At 44.5% G+C, this 17122-nt stretch overlaps 1 protein-coding gene across 7 annotated transcripts; it reads left to right on the forward strand.

Moving 5' to 3' along the window:
- Positions 1-848: 848 nt before the first annotated feature.
- TCFL5 (transcription factor like 5) lies at positions 849-17087 on the forward strand. 7 transcript variants are annotated; one of them, XM_061126862.1, is made up of 6 exons: positions 849-1507; positions 2446-2632; positions 2913-3075; positions 4805-5051; positions 6957-7098; positions 16308-17087. In XM_061126862.1, exons 1-6 carry the CDS (start codon positions 849-851, stop codon positions 16428-16430), a joined length of 1521 nt encoding a protein of 506 aa, XP_060982845.1. In that variant the 3' UTR covers positions 16431-17087. The 7 variants fall into 7 exon arrangements, 6 of the variants coding, with proteins under 6 accessions (XP_060982845.1, XP_060982846.1, XP_060982844.1 ...); XM_061126863.1 differs by having other exon boundaries at positions 4808-5051; XM_061126861.1 differs by lacking the exon at positions 16308-17087 and adding an exon at positions 10650-11114 and having other exon boundaries at positions 4808-5051.
- The last annotated feature ends 35 nt before the right edge of the window (positions 17088-17122 follow it).

A 17122-nucleotide genomic window follows, 5' to 3' on the forward strand; every position in this document is an offset into this window, starting at 1 on the left:
CCCAGGGTTAGCAAACCCACAAGGACAGAAAGGAGGTTAGTGGGTAGGGAGTGCTAATGGGTATGGGGTTCTCTGGGGTGAAAATGTTCTGAACCTAGAACATGGTGACGTTGGGATGTGATGGTGGTGGTGATGGGATGGTGGTGATGGGATGTGAATACACTGCCTCCCAAGGGCACACTTTAAAAGGATGAACCTATGTGGCATGTGCACCACACTCACCACTGGCCAGCATTCGCGGCGTGCATTGATTACAGGAGCGCTGCCTGTTCTAGGACGAAACCGGGCACCGCGTGTGCCTAACTTTCAACTAGGCACAGACTGCCTCGTCACATCTGTACTTTGGGCCGCTGTCTCACGTGTTTGCTGTTCGGACGCACGGAACCCTCGTGTCCCGAGAAGGGGCTACCCGCACGGAACCCCGTGGATCCGTGAACTCAAGGAGGTGCGTTGCTTCGAGAGGCACCTGCGCCCCGATACCCGGCCAGGCCCCGGGCAGTCTGCTCCCGCGACACCGGACTACAGGGGTCTCGACTCGCGGACACGCGGACCCAGGCGGCCCGGCCCCGCGGACTCTGGACCCAGGCGGCTCCGCCCCGCCCCCTTCGCGCCCTCTACCTGCGCGCGCAGCCCGGGGGGTGGAGCCGCGGCGGGGGCGGGGCGGGGCGGGCGGTTGGCGCGGCCGAGCCGCGGGGCGGGTCCGCGGGGCCGGGGCTGGGCCGCGCCCGGGAGGGGCTGCCGTTGCGGGCTGGCGGCGCAGGCGCGCTGAGGCCGGCGGTTTCCGCGCCTCCGCCCGCCCGGCCTGGCCCCGCCGGCCCGCCCGCGCGCCCCACGCCGTTGGCGCCGGCATGTCGGGCCCCGGGCCGCGGGAGCCGCCGCAGGCGGGCGGGCCGGCGGGCCCCGAGGGCGCGGACGCTGCGCTGGGCGAGGCGGGGCTGAGCTTCACGACCACCGACCTGAGCCTGGTGGAGATGACGGAGATCGAGTACACGCAACTGCAGCACATTCTCTACTCGCACATGGAGGCGGCGGCGGCCGACGGCGAGCTCGAGACGCGCCTCAACTCGGCCTTCCTGGCGGCGGCGGCGCCCGGCGCGACGGCGGGAGGCTTCGCGGCGGCGGGGGGCGCGGCAGCGGCGGCGGCGGGGGGCGCGCCGCCCGTGTACCCGGTGCTGTGCCCGCCCGCGCTGGCCGACGGCGGCTTCGCAGGCGCCAACCAGTGCCTGGGCCACATCGACTTCCAGGAGCTGCGCATGATGCTGCTGAGCGAGGCGGGCGCGGCTCCCGCCGCCGAGAAGACGCCGGGCGCCGACGGCCAGGGCCCGGGCGCACCCCGGCCCAAGGCGCCCGACGGCGCCGGCAAGGAGAACGCGGAGGGCGCGCCCGAGGCGCGGGCCAAGTCGGCGGTGCGCGTCCGCCTGGAGGACCGCTTCAACAGCATCCCTGCCGAGACCCCGCCCGCCCCGCGTGGCGCGGAGCCCCCGGAGCCCGGCGTGGCGCTCAACAAGTGGGTGCATCCCCCGGGGAGCGGGCCCGGTCGGGTGCGGGTGTAGACCAGGGTCCGGTGCAGAGAAGCATCAGCCTCCGTCTGGGTGTAGACCAGGGTCACGTGAGAGGCCAGCGGCCCCCGTGCAGCTTGCAGCATAACGGGGAGCACGCCTCGGAGGGCCTGGGGCCGACCTGAGACATTGTGTGCGCTGTGCAGGCAGAGTGAGCAGGTGTTGCGTTCACGCCCCACAGCATTTCCTTTACGGTGTGCACTCTGTCTGCGTCTGCACATGGAAGAGAGATGAGTTAAGTGCACAGATGCTCCTGAGGATCAAGGCTTTTCCCCAGATCGCCTACCTAAATGTCAGGAAAGGCTTCCGCTTCCCCTTGCATTGACTCAGGCTTAGGCTGACCTCACGCTGTGCAGATACAGCCTGTGGAAGGAGAGAGGTCACGTTGTGAGGCTTTGAGTGAAAAGCAGCTTCATCCTGCAGCCAGACTGCCAGCTCACAGGCACTCTCCCAGCGGCTACTGGAGGGGAGTAGCCTATCTGCTGGAGTGTCTTCTGTTTTCTGACTCTCCCCACCCTGTAGTTTTCCCCCCATTTTGCCCATAGTCTTCAGATTTTGGAGGATGGCAAAAATAATAATAATAATAATAACCACCAGAGATTGGTGGCAGAAGTGGCATGGGAAGGGAGTTGTAACCGAAAGATGACACACAGCTTCACCTTGCATTGTGAGGAAGACAGTTTGAACTTGTCCCCTACAACACTAGTGGATAATTGTTTTATAGAGATTTCCATGATGAAGGGCCTTTCATGGTAACAGATTCGATCTGTTATCTAGAAAATCTAATGTTAACCACGGGAGTGTGATAGTAAGTGATTGTGGTGTTTCAGGAAACTTACCCGCCACACACACTTCACGTGTTTCTGGGTTTCTTTTGTCTTGGCAGTCTGGTAACTCTTATTCGCCATCCATCCGAACTAATGAATGTTCCTCTTCATCAACAACAAAACAAATGTACAACATTAGTGAAAAATAAAACTGCTGCTGCAACTACTGCTTTGCAATTTACATACCCTCTGTTTACTACAAATGCTTGCTCTACTAATGGAAATTCTAATATTTCACAAACACAGGTAGGGAAAATAATTTGTAAAGCTTTGCTCTTTTGTATTAAAAGGATAAATTGTATTTTAGTTAGGTCCCAAGGATTTTTTTTTTTCCCTTTCATTAAGCACAATAACATTTTAAAAATCAAGAGTATTTATGTGGTTCGGGGATATTTAAAAATCCTTAAAAGTTCTTCAAGTTCATATGAATAGTTTTGGTGTTATTTCTGTTAAAGTGCATTTTATTTGTGCATAGAGAGGAGATTGTTGCATGTTGATAAACTTCTTATTGCTTCATTTTCTCCAGAGTTCTAGTAACTCATGTTCTATACTTGAAACTGCCAAGCATCAGGATATTGGATTGCCAAGAGCATTTTCTTTCTGTTATCAGCAAGAAATTGAATCCACTAAGCAGACTTTGGGTAGTAGAAACAAAGCTTTGCCTGAGCAGGTTTGGATTAAAGTAGGAGGTAAGTGATAAGGCAGAAGCTGGCAGATGCTTTCTCTACCTACCTGAGCTTTGCCCTTGATGTTGGGCGGGTTTTTTTGGCCATGGGTAGTTGAAGGGGGAGGTGGTTTATAAACATACGAAATAATCTTGGAAGTCTCCTTGCATTTTAGGAAGCCTTCCCTCCCTCTGCTTTAGTCACCTCACTTTGAACATTCATACCAGTTTTGAACATCGAGTTTATACTTGGCCTGGAAATATTCAGTTTAGAGGCTGGTTTTTCTTAACAGTAACCTCTTTAAACAGAAAAATGATAGACTTATGTACATTTTTCGTTACCTTCAAGTTGCTGACAGATGTAAAGTTTTTATTTTTTTATTTCATACTTCATGAATGAGGCATGAATCTGAAATCCACTCAGAGATTTTAGGGGACAGTCTGGTGGTGGTTTAGTCGTTCAGTCGTGTCCGACTCTTTACGATTCCATGGACTGTAGTCCATCAGGCTCCTCTGTCCATGGGATTTCCCAGACAAGAATACTGGAGCAGGTTGCCATTTCCTTCTCTAGGGGATCTTCCTGACCCAGGGATCGAACCCACGTCTCCTGCATTGCAGGCGGATACTTTACCAGTAGCACCACCTGGGAAGCCCTGGTGGGGACAGTCTGCAGATGGGCAAAGGATTGAGTTGGGAGCAAGAGGCCATAAGGTGATTCAGAAAATTTTAGACATAAAGAAACTGCTGAAGACAAATTTTGCTTACCTTTGATGTTAACTCTCAATCCATTTTTCCTGGGAAACATTCTTTTTCAAGTTATCCAACAATAATACAGCTCACACAATGTGCTTTCTGAGAGCTGATGGAGACAGGATAGTGATGGAGTGCTCCTGCTTTCTCCCACATCAGTGATTAATTTTTCCTGGTCATTGTGACGTTGTATCTGAAAGTATACGTTAACATTTGTAAGGTACAAAGGTTAATATTAAAATAATTTCTGTACTGACTGTTCAGCTTAAGAAACAAAACATCACCAATACTTGTGAATTCCCCTCTATGTCTTTAAAAAGTTATCCCCATTCTGAAATTTGTGTTCGGCAATTCTGTCACTGTAGAAGATTTGGCTTTGTATGGCACCTTGGGAATGCTCATCACCACTTGTATTAGTTAGACCCCTGTTTGATGGGAAATTGACATGTTTCCATAGCACAAGTCACAGCTATGATGTGATTACTGGTTTTGTAGGGGGAGGGAATCTCATTTGTAAGGTGAGGGCATGTTTAACCCTAAACCACTTAGGTTTTGTCCTCTTCTGAGCATTGCAGTTATAGTATCAGTTGTCATTTTAGGATAATTGCATATCAAGAAAATCCTTTGGAGAAAATATTTCTGGGTTTAAAAAAAAACCCAGATTCCATCCTGAATATCAGGAAAATCAAACAGCTTCTTGGTTTCTCTATTCAGAGATGACAAATGCCTCTTGATTTAAAAGAGAGACCTTTGACAAGCTCTGTTGATCACATAATATTCAGTGTGTTTTAATTTAGTTTATGTTCAGTTTTATAGTTTGAAACCTGGAGCTCTGTGCCAGCTGCCCCTGTGGAATTTCTGAGGCTTCCTGTTCGGTTCTGTGTGCTCCTTACCCATTCATGTTTACATCTTGGATTGAAAATACTGAAAAATATATTCAGTGTTTACGAGGATAAGTTAAGAACTGAAAAATTAAAGTACCACTTTTTCCTTCTTTTGCAAAGAAGAAGCGCTATGTAAACAAGCCATAAATAAGAGGAATCGGAGTAGGGTACGTCAGTTGGACACAAACGTAGAACGAAGAGCCCTTGGAGAGATTCAGAACGTGGGCGAAGGCTCCACGGTGACACAGGGTGCTTGGCAGTCAGCAGAGTCTTCCCAGGCCACCCTCGGTGAGCAGACCCAGAGCGGGCCGCAGGGGGGCCGGTCCCAACGCAGGGAGAGGCACAACCGCATGGAAAGAGACCGAAGGTAAGGCCTGAACATCAGCAGCATAGGGTTGTCTCAGATGCCAAGCAGGTGGCGGGCAGTGCTGGTGGCAGGCAGCCTTTTGTAGAAAACGGTGGTGTAGCCATTTCTGTATTCAAAGGGAGAGAGAGCCGGCAGGAGTCAGCAGCCACTGTGTTTTGTGAGTTGAGAGTACTCACTACGACCCCCAGGCTTGATGATTCACTGGGAACACTCGTGGCTCTGGTCTATTTTGAACAAAGAACCCAGCAGAGCCAGCACTGGCGTGTGGGGGGATGGCCGGGGGACCAGGCACCAGCTCCCAGGAACCCCTCCCAGTGGAGCCACTCAGGATGCCTGTCAGCCCCCAGCCATGGGAGTGTGTCCCCAGCCAGGAGAGCTGTTGAGAGACTTGGGGCCCTGGGATCCTACTAGTAGGGGGCTGATTGTGGGGGGCCTCCCTTATTGGCCACAGCCAGATCCCAGACCCCCAGAAGGAAAGCTGGTATTTGACATGCCACGGCTTGGTGCAAACAAGCCATGTTGTTTGCACCCCCGGCTTAGTCACAGAGTGGTGACTGGTGGTGGTGGGATCCCCCAAATCTGAGTTTCAAGGTGCCGGCCAGGGTCACTGGTCACTGAGTCACTCAGTTTGCTGGGTTCTTCTAAGAATGTTGGAGAAGGAGGAGGTTACAGCTTATGTGAGTTGTTTTATCTGTTGATTTTATTTGTGCTGTTCTGCATAGATCCAAAGGTGGTTTTTGCAATTTTCCATTGCAGCTGGGTTTTTACATGATGATTCCCTCACGTATAGTTATATAACTTAGTCATTTGTTGAGTACTGTACCAGTTTCTGTTTTAGGCTCAGGAACTAGAACACTGAGCAAGACATATATTCATCTCTGAACGTACAGTGTTGGACTAAGGCAGTTTATTTCTTTTTAAAGAGAAATATTAAAGCTAGGCAGCTAGACACCTTCCCCAAATTTGTGTCCACACATAACTCACTGTGAATTATAATGGGCATTGTTCCCACTCTGACATGTATTTAATAAACATTTACTGAGTACCTACCATCTGACAAAAAGCCTTTTACTTACTACTGCCTGTTGACAGTGAAGGTTTGAATTCTTCCTCTGCCATTTCCTAGTTTAACAACCTTCTTCTTGTTCTCGTCTCCTCCTCCTAAGTTCCTCGTGTATGTAATAGGTGTTTGAAGTAGGACGCCAGCATCAAACAAGCTGAGATGTTGGGCCTGGTGCCTGCGGTTACAGAGCATCTAGTGAATTCCCACTGTGACTACCTTACAAAGTTTCCCTTAAATTTTGAGTGTACACAAGGGAAGATGAGCAACAAGGGCCATATTGTATAAGGTGTTCCCCATCAGCTCGTGTAGCACTGAATGTAATACATGAAAGTTGAAAATGGTCTAAGAGTAAGGCTCCAGTTATGTAAATCATCTCTAAAAAGACCAGGTTTGGGGACATTAACTGGCTGGTAGTCTGTGTCCTAAATGAACTGGGACCTCTTGAAGAATGAGTGCTATGAATCCTAGCTTGTGTGAGCTCCTTGGCACCTAGCAGGCAGGTGAATGCCTGTTGAGTGAAAGAACATTCTGCCCAGAAGAAGCACATACACAGTTTTGCTTCTGGTTTGGGGGCTTTGGGTCCATCCTTGCTCTAGAGGCTTGGAGCTGGCCCTTGCATGTACCCCAGAAGTAAAGAGGGGAGACTCTCCAGGGAGAACGACAAGGCTGAGTTGGACCCCAAGGGGACCTGGTGCTGCAGAGGGGAGCCTGGTTGGGGAGAAGCTGCTCTTAGTTCTCAACGGCCAAGCTGGGAGCTAATTCCTTGAGGAACATAGGCACACACTTTGTTCCCTTGTTCTGCATCAGCTTTTCAATGTGATTAATTTGTGTTTTGACCATAGGCGCAGAATCCGCATTTGCTGTGACGAGTTGAACCTTTTAGTCCCATTTTGCAACGCCGAGACCGACAAGGCCACGACTCTGCAGTGGACCACAGCATTCCTGAAATACATTCAGGAGAGGCACGGAGATTCTCTTAAAAAGGTTAGTATCTAGGCCGGGAGACTTTCAATCCCGTAAATGGATCAGTATTGCTATTTATCCTTTTCGTCGAAGATGTCCCAAACTGTCCTTTGTTTCCTGGACTTTAATATCAGATACCGAGTCCAGTGTGAGTAATGCGCCCTGCTTGTTAATGATGGCATCATCTTTTATCAAAGTACGAAGCACAGCCTGGGTTTGTCCACTAACCTCAGAGCGTAAGCCTGCATTGTCAGTGGTCAGCTAGCAGGGAGACACCTGCTCTGTACAGTGAATTGTTTGGGGGCTCAGTGGGGTTTCAAAGACTGGCCTGTAGGGTGTGAATTTTTGCCCTCAGAAATTGTTGTGAAAGGGATAAAGCACAAATAGAAACAAAAAGACGCAATTCAGTGTCAAAAATAATCAAACAATCTGGTTATCAAACGTGTTGAGAAGGCAGAGCAGAGAGACCCTTTGGCCTGGGTGATGGAGGACTATGTGGGGGCCTGTGGCAAGCATCTCAGTTTCTTGGTAGAGCAAGTACCTCAACTTTGACCCTGTCTGTTTGGGCTGAGGAGCCACTGATACCCTGAGAGCTCCCGGTGGGACCCCCTTCCTTGGGGTTTCAGATGAGAGAATGTGCCCGGCAGTGGCTCCTGTGCTCTGCCTTGGGGGCCTTGGGTCCAGGTACCCTCAGAACTTGAGGTGGGGGCACGTAGTTAATGGAGAGCACCCTGGTTTTGCTCCTGGCCCCAGCTGTTGTCCTGCTGTTGACCGAGCATAAGTCTAATTAGAGAACTGAGCTGGCATTGGTGTAATAAGCAGGGAGCCATTTTAGAACCATTTTAGAAAGAGCCTCCTGTGTCTAGATCCTGGGGGCCTGAGCATGACCCCCCCACAGCCAGCCTCTCAGGCTGAGTGCTGAGAGTTTGTCTTCTCCAGTTCCTTTCCTGTGAGTTTCTCCATTTCTTTTCCATGTGCGTTTCCATCTTGGGAGTTTTGTAATTTCATCAAGTTCCTTATTTTCATTGTATATTTTTAATTGCCTTTTAAAGCCATACCTTTGTTAGATTTGTGCTAATTGGATCATTTATGGTTATTTATAATGTGGTTATTCTGGTTATTTTTTAACATTACTTTTTAGCAATATACTTGGTTTATTGTAATAAAATAAAGCTTTTATATTTAAAAAATGAACTTAATGGTTGGCTCTGTGTACCTTGTAAGTGGTGAATTATTATTCATATGATGGATTCAAATATGATGATGGTGTTTACAACAATTAAAAGAACTTAACTGTCTCCATACTCAAAGATTAAATAGATTAAAACGTATTTTTGTGTGTATTAGGTTTCCTGAATATTTCTTTTTTTTCCTGAATATTTCTGAAATTTAGTTACATTGAGTTTGTAAATTGTTTCTGGGTGGGATTACAGGAACCATCAAAAAACAGGCTGAAGTGATACCAGTAGCAATTTTGGGGAGAATTAGACTGGAAAATCCTAAACCTTTGTGTTGTTACTGTTTCCTTAGTGACATCCCTCCTCCCACTTACATGAACATTTTTGTTCCTAAAGGTAAAATACATAAAAGTCTTAAGTAATTTGCCAAGATTATTTCAGTATACATCTCATCCCGCAGTCCTTTCTGGATCACCAGGGAAGTCTAAGACTCTGCTTTTTAAGAACAGTATTTTATCTATTGCTCCTATTTCTCACATTCTGATCTGTAAAGATGGCAGTTTTTAACAGCTTGCTGAGACTTCCATTGTGACCGCATATGTAGTAAAAATTTTTTTAAAATTCTGTGTTTATTTGGAAAATACAAGCATTCTCTGTTTGGTGAATTCTGTATGTGTATTAGGTCAAGGTTACAAAATATGGTTCAGGCCTTTTTTGTCCTCTCTTGTCTGTTATACGTGTTGTTCCGAGAGCCTGCGTGGCATTTCCCACTGTGATGCACCTGTCCTGTCTCTTTGGGGCTCTCATGCAGCTGAGTGTTGGGGCACCCCCTCCCACCTGGGCCCTGGGGTTTGTCACCCCTCTTGATTTCATTAACCTTTTGCCTTTAAGTCTCTCCTCTCTCTGTATGTATGACACCAGTTTTCTTCCCCTTCCTAACTTTCTGATAAAATTTCTTGACGTGTAACTGTAACAATCTTTCTTTTTCTTACTAAAAATACAGATTTTATGATTGGCATTCTCCTACTTACAAATGTAATGTGAATATCAAGTCTGACCAGATATCATTTCAAGGAGTCTGATGAGTTGTAAAAACCCCTTAGAGCTCAAATGTTTCAATCAGGCTTTGTTGAAATAGATGCTGACTGAGCCAGCCAGAGTGGTAGTTTACCTTTGGTGCACGTGAGGGCAGATGTCCACCTGTCTCCCTCTCTCACTGTCCCTCCAAGTCCCCACTAGTCAAGTCCCAGGGGCCGTGTGAGAGTCTGGATTGAGCTACACCTGAACTCTACTTCCGGCAGAACTATTGAAAATAAAGATGGCTGCCCAGAGGTAGTCTGCTCATTGTGTGAAGGTTGTTTAGAAAATCTCTTGAAGAACTTTTCTTTCATCTGAGAAATGATGACTTCAGTATAGTTATTCTCAAAGGTAAACTCTACCTTCTCAAATATAGACAAATATTTTATAGTTGGGCTAGGGGTGTCAGAATACAGAAAATGATCAAACCATGTTTCATTTTATATTAAGATCCACTGAAAATATTTTAAATATTGGGAAGAAAATTAGAGTATGTTTATGTACAGATATAGCCTCTGAGCGTAGGTGGTTGTTGCAGATGGCAGATGACCTTGGTCGGGCTGGCCATCTTGGTCACCACTTGGTCAGGTGGGGCACTCCAGCAGCTCCAGATGACCCAGAAGGTAGTGCAGTGGCAGCAGACACAGTGCTTACACTTCCCTTCATGGTCATGAATTAAGTTTAAATCTACTGTAGTCCAGCAGCAAAAAGACGACACGATTCAAAAATGGGCAAAGGACCTGAATAGACATTTCTCCAAGGAAGATGAGCAAATGGCCAGTAAATAGATGAAAAGATGCTCAGCATCACTAATGATCAGGGAAATGCAGGTCAAAAGCACTTTAATGGATATGAGATACTAGTTCACACCCATTAAGTGGTGGTGGTGGTGTTCAGTTGCTTAGTCGTGTCCAACTCTTTGCAACCCCATTGACTGCAGCATGCCAGGCTTCCCTGTCCTTCACTATCTCCTGGAGCTTGCTCAAACTCATGTCCATTGAGTCGGTGATACCATCCAACCATCTTGTCCTCTGTTGTCCCCTTCTCCTGCCTTCAATCTTTCCCAGCATCTGGGTCTTTGCCACCCATTAGGTGTGGCTATTACAAAACAAAATAACAAGTGTTTGTGAGGATGTGGAGAAATAGAAAACTTTGGGATTGCTGGTGAGAATGTAAAATGGTACAGCTGGTGGTTCTTCAAAAAGTTAAACATAGAATTACCATATAATCCAGCAGTACCACTTCTGGGTATTGTAGATACCCATGAGAGTAGAAAAGCAGGGACTTGAACAGGTACTTGTATACCGGTGTTCATAGCCACATTATTCACCATCACCAGAAGATGGAAACAATCCGAGTGGTGGAGATAATCCAGTCAACAGGCGAATGGAAAAACAGCCGATGGAATACTATTCAGCCACGAAGAGGAATGAAGTTCTGACACATGCCTCACAACATGAATGGACTTCAGAAATAGGATGCTGAGTGAGAAAAGACAAACACAAAAATACAAATACTGTATGATTCCACTTAATGAAGTCATCCGATTCATAGAGTCAAAACGTAGAATGGTGCCAGAGGCTGGGGGAGGTGGATGGGGAGTTAGTATTTAATGGGGACAGAGTTTCACTTTGGAAAGATGAGAAAGTTCTGGAAATAGTGACAATGGTTACACAAGTTTCTGAGTGTACTTAAACCACTGAATTTTACACTTTTGAATGGTAAAAATGGCAAGTTTTATGTTATATATATTTTACCACAATAAAAATATATAAACCTAGACTTAATTGTGTAAGAATGCTGTTCTTAAAAAAAAAAGAAAAAAGAAATGCATACACGCACAAAAATGGAGAGCCTGGAATAATGAACTCCTGTGTCCTTCAGCGCAGCCTCAGGCATAACTTCGTTTCACAGATTCATCCCCATCCTCCCACCCTCACCAAATTATTTTAAAGTGTTTCCAGATGTCACATCACTTCATTCGCAAATGTATCTCTAAAAAGGAAAGTGCTGCTTAAAAGCACAACCGCATCATCATCATCTTCCTTAATCTCAATCCCTGTCCAGATTTCTCTGGCTCACAACTGTTGTTTTACAGTTGACTTATTTGAGTCAGTATCCAAACACTGTGTTTGGTTCATAGCTCTTAAATATCTTTTAATATGCAGTGGCTCCCTTTGCTATTTTCCTTACTGTTTTTTAGTTGATGATGTTGAAAGTCACTGAACGGAATTTGGGTCCACTCGCCCACACATAGTAAAGCCAATCTACTGACACCGGTTGTGGTGAAAGAAAGGTGCAGCATTTATTGCAGGTGCCAAACAAGGCGTCTGGGTGGCTTATGCTCAAATGACCTGAATTTCTTGTTGTGGCCCCTGCAATAAATGCTGCACTTCCCTTCACCACAACCAGTGTCAGTAGATTGGCTTTACTGTGTGCAGGTGAGTGGACCCAAATTCTGTTTAGTAACAGATTTTGGCACCCAGATGCAATGGAAATCCCATCTGGGTCACCAAAAATTGTTAACAAACCAAACTTGGCTCTGCTCACATATGTGCAGTGTTACACGTCATGATTAGTTATACTCTGTGACAACATCAGAGAATTTTTTCCGTATAATATTTTTCATGTAATTTAACATACTAAAGAATGTCAATTAGTTTAATATTTCCTCCCTGAGATACCTCAGGAGTCTTCTGGAAAACTCAGAGTCAGCTAGAGAAGGAAACTTACAACCTGTTATCAAAAGCAGCTCAATATTCCAGGAAAACTGCTCCCTTAACAGAGAAAACCACATCAAGTCTTGCACCAGCTTACTTTTAATAGCAAACTTCATTTACTTAATTCAGTTCAGTCTAATCTGAGCCCATCTTGACCACATGCAAAACTCTTTCCTTAAGGTTCCTTTTCCACAAACCTTCATCACTTTCTGTATCCATGTTAGCTTGTCCTTTATTTTTTCCCATCCAGAGACCACAGGCCCTGGGACAAAACTATTCTCCCTTTACCCCCTGAACAAAGGTTTTTCCATTTTTTATATCTTCTCTCACCAACAGTGTATATCTTACTTGCTTTACATATTGAAATCCTTCCCTTACTACTTTTAGAAGCTTAATTACATATGTATTACAATTTTAACCCTTAAAATCTTTAATCTCTAGTGAAAACCAAGAAGCAAGTAATTGAACTGTTCTTTACATCAGCATGGGCTTCCCTGATAGCTCTGTTGGTAAAGAATCTGCCTGCAACGCAGGAGACCCCGGTTTGATCCCTGGGTTGGGAAGATCCCCTGGAGAAGGGATAGGCTACCCACTCCAGGATTCCTGGGCTTCCCTCGTGGCTCAGCTGGTAAAGAATCCGCCTGCAATGCGGGAGACCTGGGTTTGATCCCTGGGTTGGGAAAATCCCCTGGAAAAGGGAAAGGCTACCCACTCCAGTATTCTGGCCTGGAGAATTCCACGGACACTATATATAGTCCATGGGGATCACAAAGAGTCGGACATGACTGAGCAACTTGCACTTCACTTACATCAGCATGTTTTGATTGGCAAACATACAAACACATTCTGTAACCTCTAAAAGCATTCATTTTCCTACAACTTTTCAACTCAATGTGCTACAGGACATGTGTCTAGTAAGCCCGAGCATCTTTAGTTTTTTTTCTCAAAGAAGATGAAAGAAGGTGAACTTAGGCTTGTCCAGTGATCAGTGTTAATGCTTAGAAGATCTGAACTCCTTGTTTGGTACCTGCAACAAACACCGCACTTTCCTTCACCACACCCTTGTGTCAGTAAATTGGTTTTACTGTGCATAGGCGAGTGGACCCAGATTTGGTTCAGTGACAGTTTCGGTGACCCAGATGGATCCTGTCCAGCAGATGCCTGAGCATCTTTGTCTCAGGGGCAGCTCCAGGCCCTTGCCACCGACGAGGCGTCCTTGGCCCATGGCACTGGTTTTTCTGGTAGAGGAAAACAAGGTGCTCACATTGGTGGGTTGAGACATCTTTGGTAAGTAATGGAACTGATGTGTGGTGACACCACAGTATTCTTCCCTATCATGTTGACGTCAGCTGCAGCGGAGCATTGATTGGGATTTTCCCTTTTGGACTAAGTAAGGCTTGGTCATGTGGCTTTGTCTCTGATGGCCACTGGTTAGGAACGCCCTCTTTTGAGACTAGGGAACTTGAGCCTTGAGAGACAGGTTTGCCTTGACTTGTTTGTTTGCTTGGTATTTGACAACACTGGCCATGAATAATTAAGTATGAGTGATCAGTGCTCTGTTCTATCTTGTAGTCTAGGGTGTATTTTACAAAACTGGTAGGTGTTCAACTATGCTTCTATAAAAAGTGATTTTTTTTTTAAACACCACATGGCCACAACATTCTTCATTCAAAATCTAGAGAAAATTGGTTAAGATGAAACTTTTGAAATTCTAAAACTGGTTCTTTTTTGCTTATCAGAGAAAACTGGCTTAGATATTTTCTCAGTATCATGACCCTCAGAGATCAAAATATTCCTACGAGAAACCCTGAAGTTATAACTCTTATCATGTTCTTGAAATGAAGACACAACTCACATTGCCTGTGACTTTAGTTGTGGGTTAATTAGTAGAACTACAAATCACAGAGGGAAGAGAGAAAGAGCCTTTTTAAAATCAAGTAAATTCAGCTTATCCCAACTGTTATAAAGTTTTATGTTTGCTGGGTGAGTTGCCATGACACTGGTGGTCACGATTTCCTATCTTTTTATTTGCATTTTGTTTGTTGTTAAAACAGGAAGCCGTTGGGAACTTTAAGGAATTCTTGGACTCCACCTTTTGCTTTTGTCCTGCGGGAATCTTGTTCTATATGTATGTGTGTCTGCATTTGTCTTGTGTGTAAGGGTACCAGCCATGGGAACTCAAGCTCATTTCTCAAATGCAGCCTTTTGGGGTACATTCTCCAGAATTGGACTGCTTTTAGTCACAAACCAATAAAATGTACAAAAAATGATTTCCCTTTGTAATATGGCCTAGCCATAATTCTCTGTAGATTTAGGGAAAAGATGGCTTGCTAATGGATACCTAAGTTTTGCTACTATTATGCAGCTTAGGACAGTTTTATAATAGAGATAGAAAATGGGATAATAGTTATAAACTGATAAATTTTGTATTGAAAGACAAGCTATGTGATCTCTGGATGGATAATGTCTGTATAATATTATCATAAATAATAAAATAGAGATAAATGGGTTAAAGGCTTTCAGTTGAACTCTTTAGGAATAATTATCTATTAGTTTTTCCAGATTTTTGATAACTTGAAACTAGTTTTGCTAAACTAAGTTGTGTGACAGAAATTCATTAAAGGTCTAAGTCATTTTTCATTAAGACAAAAGACTGGAACATTGATTGCTAGACAAGTCTAAGTTCACCTTTTGTCTCCTGAGAGAAAAAAAAAAGTTATTTGGGCTTATTAGACACATGTCCTGTACCACATTAAATCAAAAAATTGTATCATAGGAAAATATATGCTTTTAGAGGTTACAGAATGTGTTCTTAAGTTTGCCAATGAAACCATGCTGATGTAAAGAACAGTTCAATTACTTGCTTCTTGGTTTTCACTAGAGATTAAAATTTTTAAGGGTTAAAATTGTAATACATACGCAATTAAGCTACTAAAAGTAACAAGGGAAGCATTTCGATATGTAAAGAAAGTAGGATATTCACTCTCAGTGAGAGGAAGATATAAAGAATGGAAATATCTTTGTTCAGGGGTTAAAGGGAGAATAGTTTTGTCCCAGAGCTTGTTGTTTCTGAATGGGCAAAAATAAAGGACAAACTAACATGGATACAGAAAGTGGTGGAAGGTTTGTGGAAAAGGAACCTTAAGGAAAGTGTTTTACATGTGGTCAAAATGGGCTCAGATTAGACTGAATTGAATTAAGTAAATGAAGTTTGCTATTAAAAGTAAGGTGGTGCAAGACTCGATGTGGGCTTTCTCTCTCTGTTAAGGGAGCAAAGTTTTCCTGGAATATTGAGCTGTTATTGATAACAGGTTGTAATAAGTTTCCTTCTCTAACTGACTGTTTTCCAGAAGACTCCTGGGGCATCTCAGGGAGAAATATTAAACCAATTAAGATTATTCAGTATTGTACATTACATAAAAAACTTTATATGGAAAAAAATTCTCTGCCGAAGTTGTAACAGTGTTAAGTTCTCACGACATGCAAAGCTGCATGTTGGTGAGCGGGCCCAAGCTGCGGCCTGCGGGACTTTGCGCCTTCTGCACCTCACAGACCTGTATCTTTTGTTTCCTGGAGGCCTATGAGCCTCGAGTTGTCTGATTGCACCTGCCTTCTCCTTTTGTGAGCTTGAGACTGATATAGCCTTTTCTTGAGACTGAGGCCTTTTCTAAAGCGTTTAGAGGTAGAGCAGCATTAACTTGACCCACAGCCAGTATACTGGGGAGTCACCTCAGTCTGGCCATCGCCATGCCCAGTACTGAGCACATAGCAACAGGGGGGGCGGGGACTGTAAATGCCCCTGGCGGGAGGGGTGCGTAATGGTACACGGGATCTGTGTGGGGTGGTGGAAAGTTCTGGAAATGGAGAGTGGTGATGGTTTGCACAAGAGTGTGAACATATTTAATGCTACTGAATTGCACACTTACAAATGGTTAAAACAGTAGAGTTTATGTCTGTGTTCCCACAATGAAAATATAAAATTACAGATGCATTTTTGAATATCAGAAGGGTTTACAATATGGTCTGACCTTTTGAGAATCTATTGGAAAATGAAATAAAAATGCATGTAAAGGTAACCGAGGAAAGTGTTTGAATCCCCATGTTTATCCCCTTACAAGATGTGACATATGTTTGTGACACCTTAACTATATGTTTTGATGTAGTTTAGTTCTTAATGTCAACCTTTTGTGTTTTTGAAAATAGCAGTTTTCATATCTGTGCATACAGTACATTGATGGTCATGTCTCGATTTTAGGAATTTGAGAGTGTATTTTGCGGTAAAACTGGCAGAAGGCTAAAGCTGACCAGACCAGACTCCTTGGTGACGTGTCCTGCACAGGAGAGTCTACAGAGCAGCCCAGCTATGGAGATCAAGTGACTGGATGTGAACACTGGTTCCTGGGCAGTAGACGGCTGCTCCTTTGTGACACGCAAACATTACCTCGGACCCTGGACTTCCGCTCTGATAGTCTAACTTGAGAGGGATGTGTCTCAGCTTGTGGGACTCTAATGTGGACTTTGAAAGCCCATTTTGTAGAAATATTTATCTAGAACAAAATACTTACCCATTAATGTCCTCTTAGACCTTTTGGGGATGAAGACATCTTGATAATTAGTAAGTAATTTTTCAATTATCTGTCTGATTCCATCATGTTTTCTTAACATGATAACTTTAAAAAATTAACATCCTTTGTAATTTCTTTAGTCTTAAAAGGTACATTGCTTTTTACTTATTTTATTTACATTTTAAATATGCCCCATTAGCAACTAGAACGAGTTAAATTGTTCTTAACTGTAAGTAGTTTGGAAATTTTATTTCTTTTGTTTATCACTTCCCCTTGTAATGATTTCCAGCTGCACCGAACGGTATTGCAAAATGCAGTCCTCTTTCAAACTTTTTTGCTGGAAACTTTCCAGAGACCTCTTTTAAAGGTATTTTTGTCCATAAATGAAATATTGTCACAGTAGTATTGCTTCAGTGCCCTCATTTTCATAGTGAGAGTCATTACTTTCTGTGTAATAAACTGTAATGTTTGGAACTGAGTTTTTCAAATGAGTGGCTTTATTTGT

Source organism: Dama dama, chromosome 23, assembly GCF_033118175.1.
Source record: "Dama dama isolate Ldn47 chromosome 23, ASM3311817v1, whole genome shotgun sequence".
Classification (NCBI taxonomy): domain Eukaryota; kingdom Metazoa; phylum Chordata; class Mammalia; order Artiodactyla; family Cervidae; genus Dama; species Dama dama.

Excerpts from the sequence above, each read along its gene's own strand:
- TCFL5 (XM_061126861.1), top strand. The coding sequence starts at position 849 with ATGTCGGGCCCCGGGCCGCGGGAGCCGCCGCAGGCGGGCGGGCCGGCG. Across the intron at positions 2,633-2,912 it reads CTAATATTTCACAAACACAG|AGTTCTAGTAACTCATGTTC; the intron begins GTAGGGAAAATA and ends CATTTTCTCCAG. Across the intron at positions 5,052-6,956 it reads CGCATGGAAAGAGACCGAAG|GCGCAGAATCCGCATTTGCT; the intron begins GTAAGGCCTGAA and ends TTTTGACCATAG.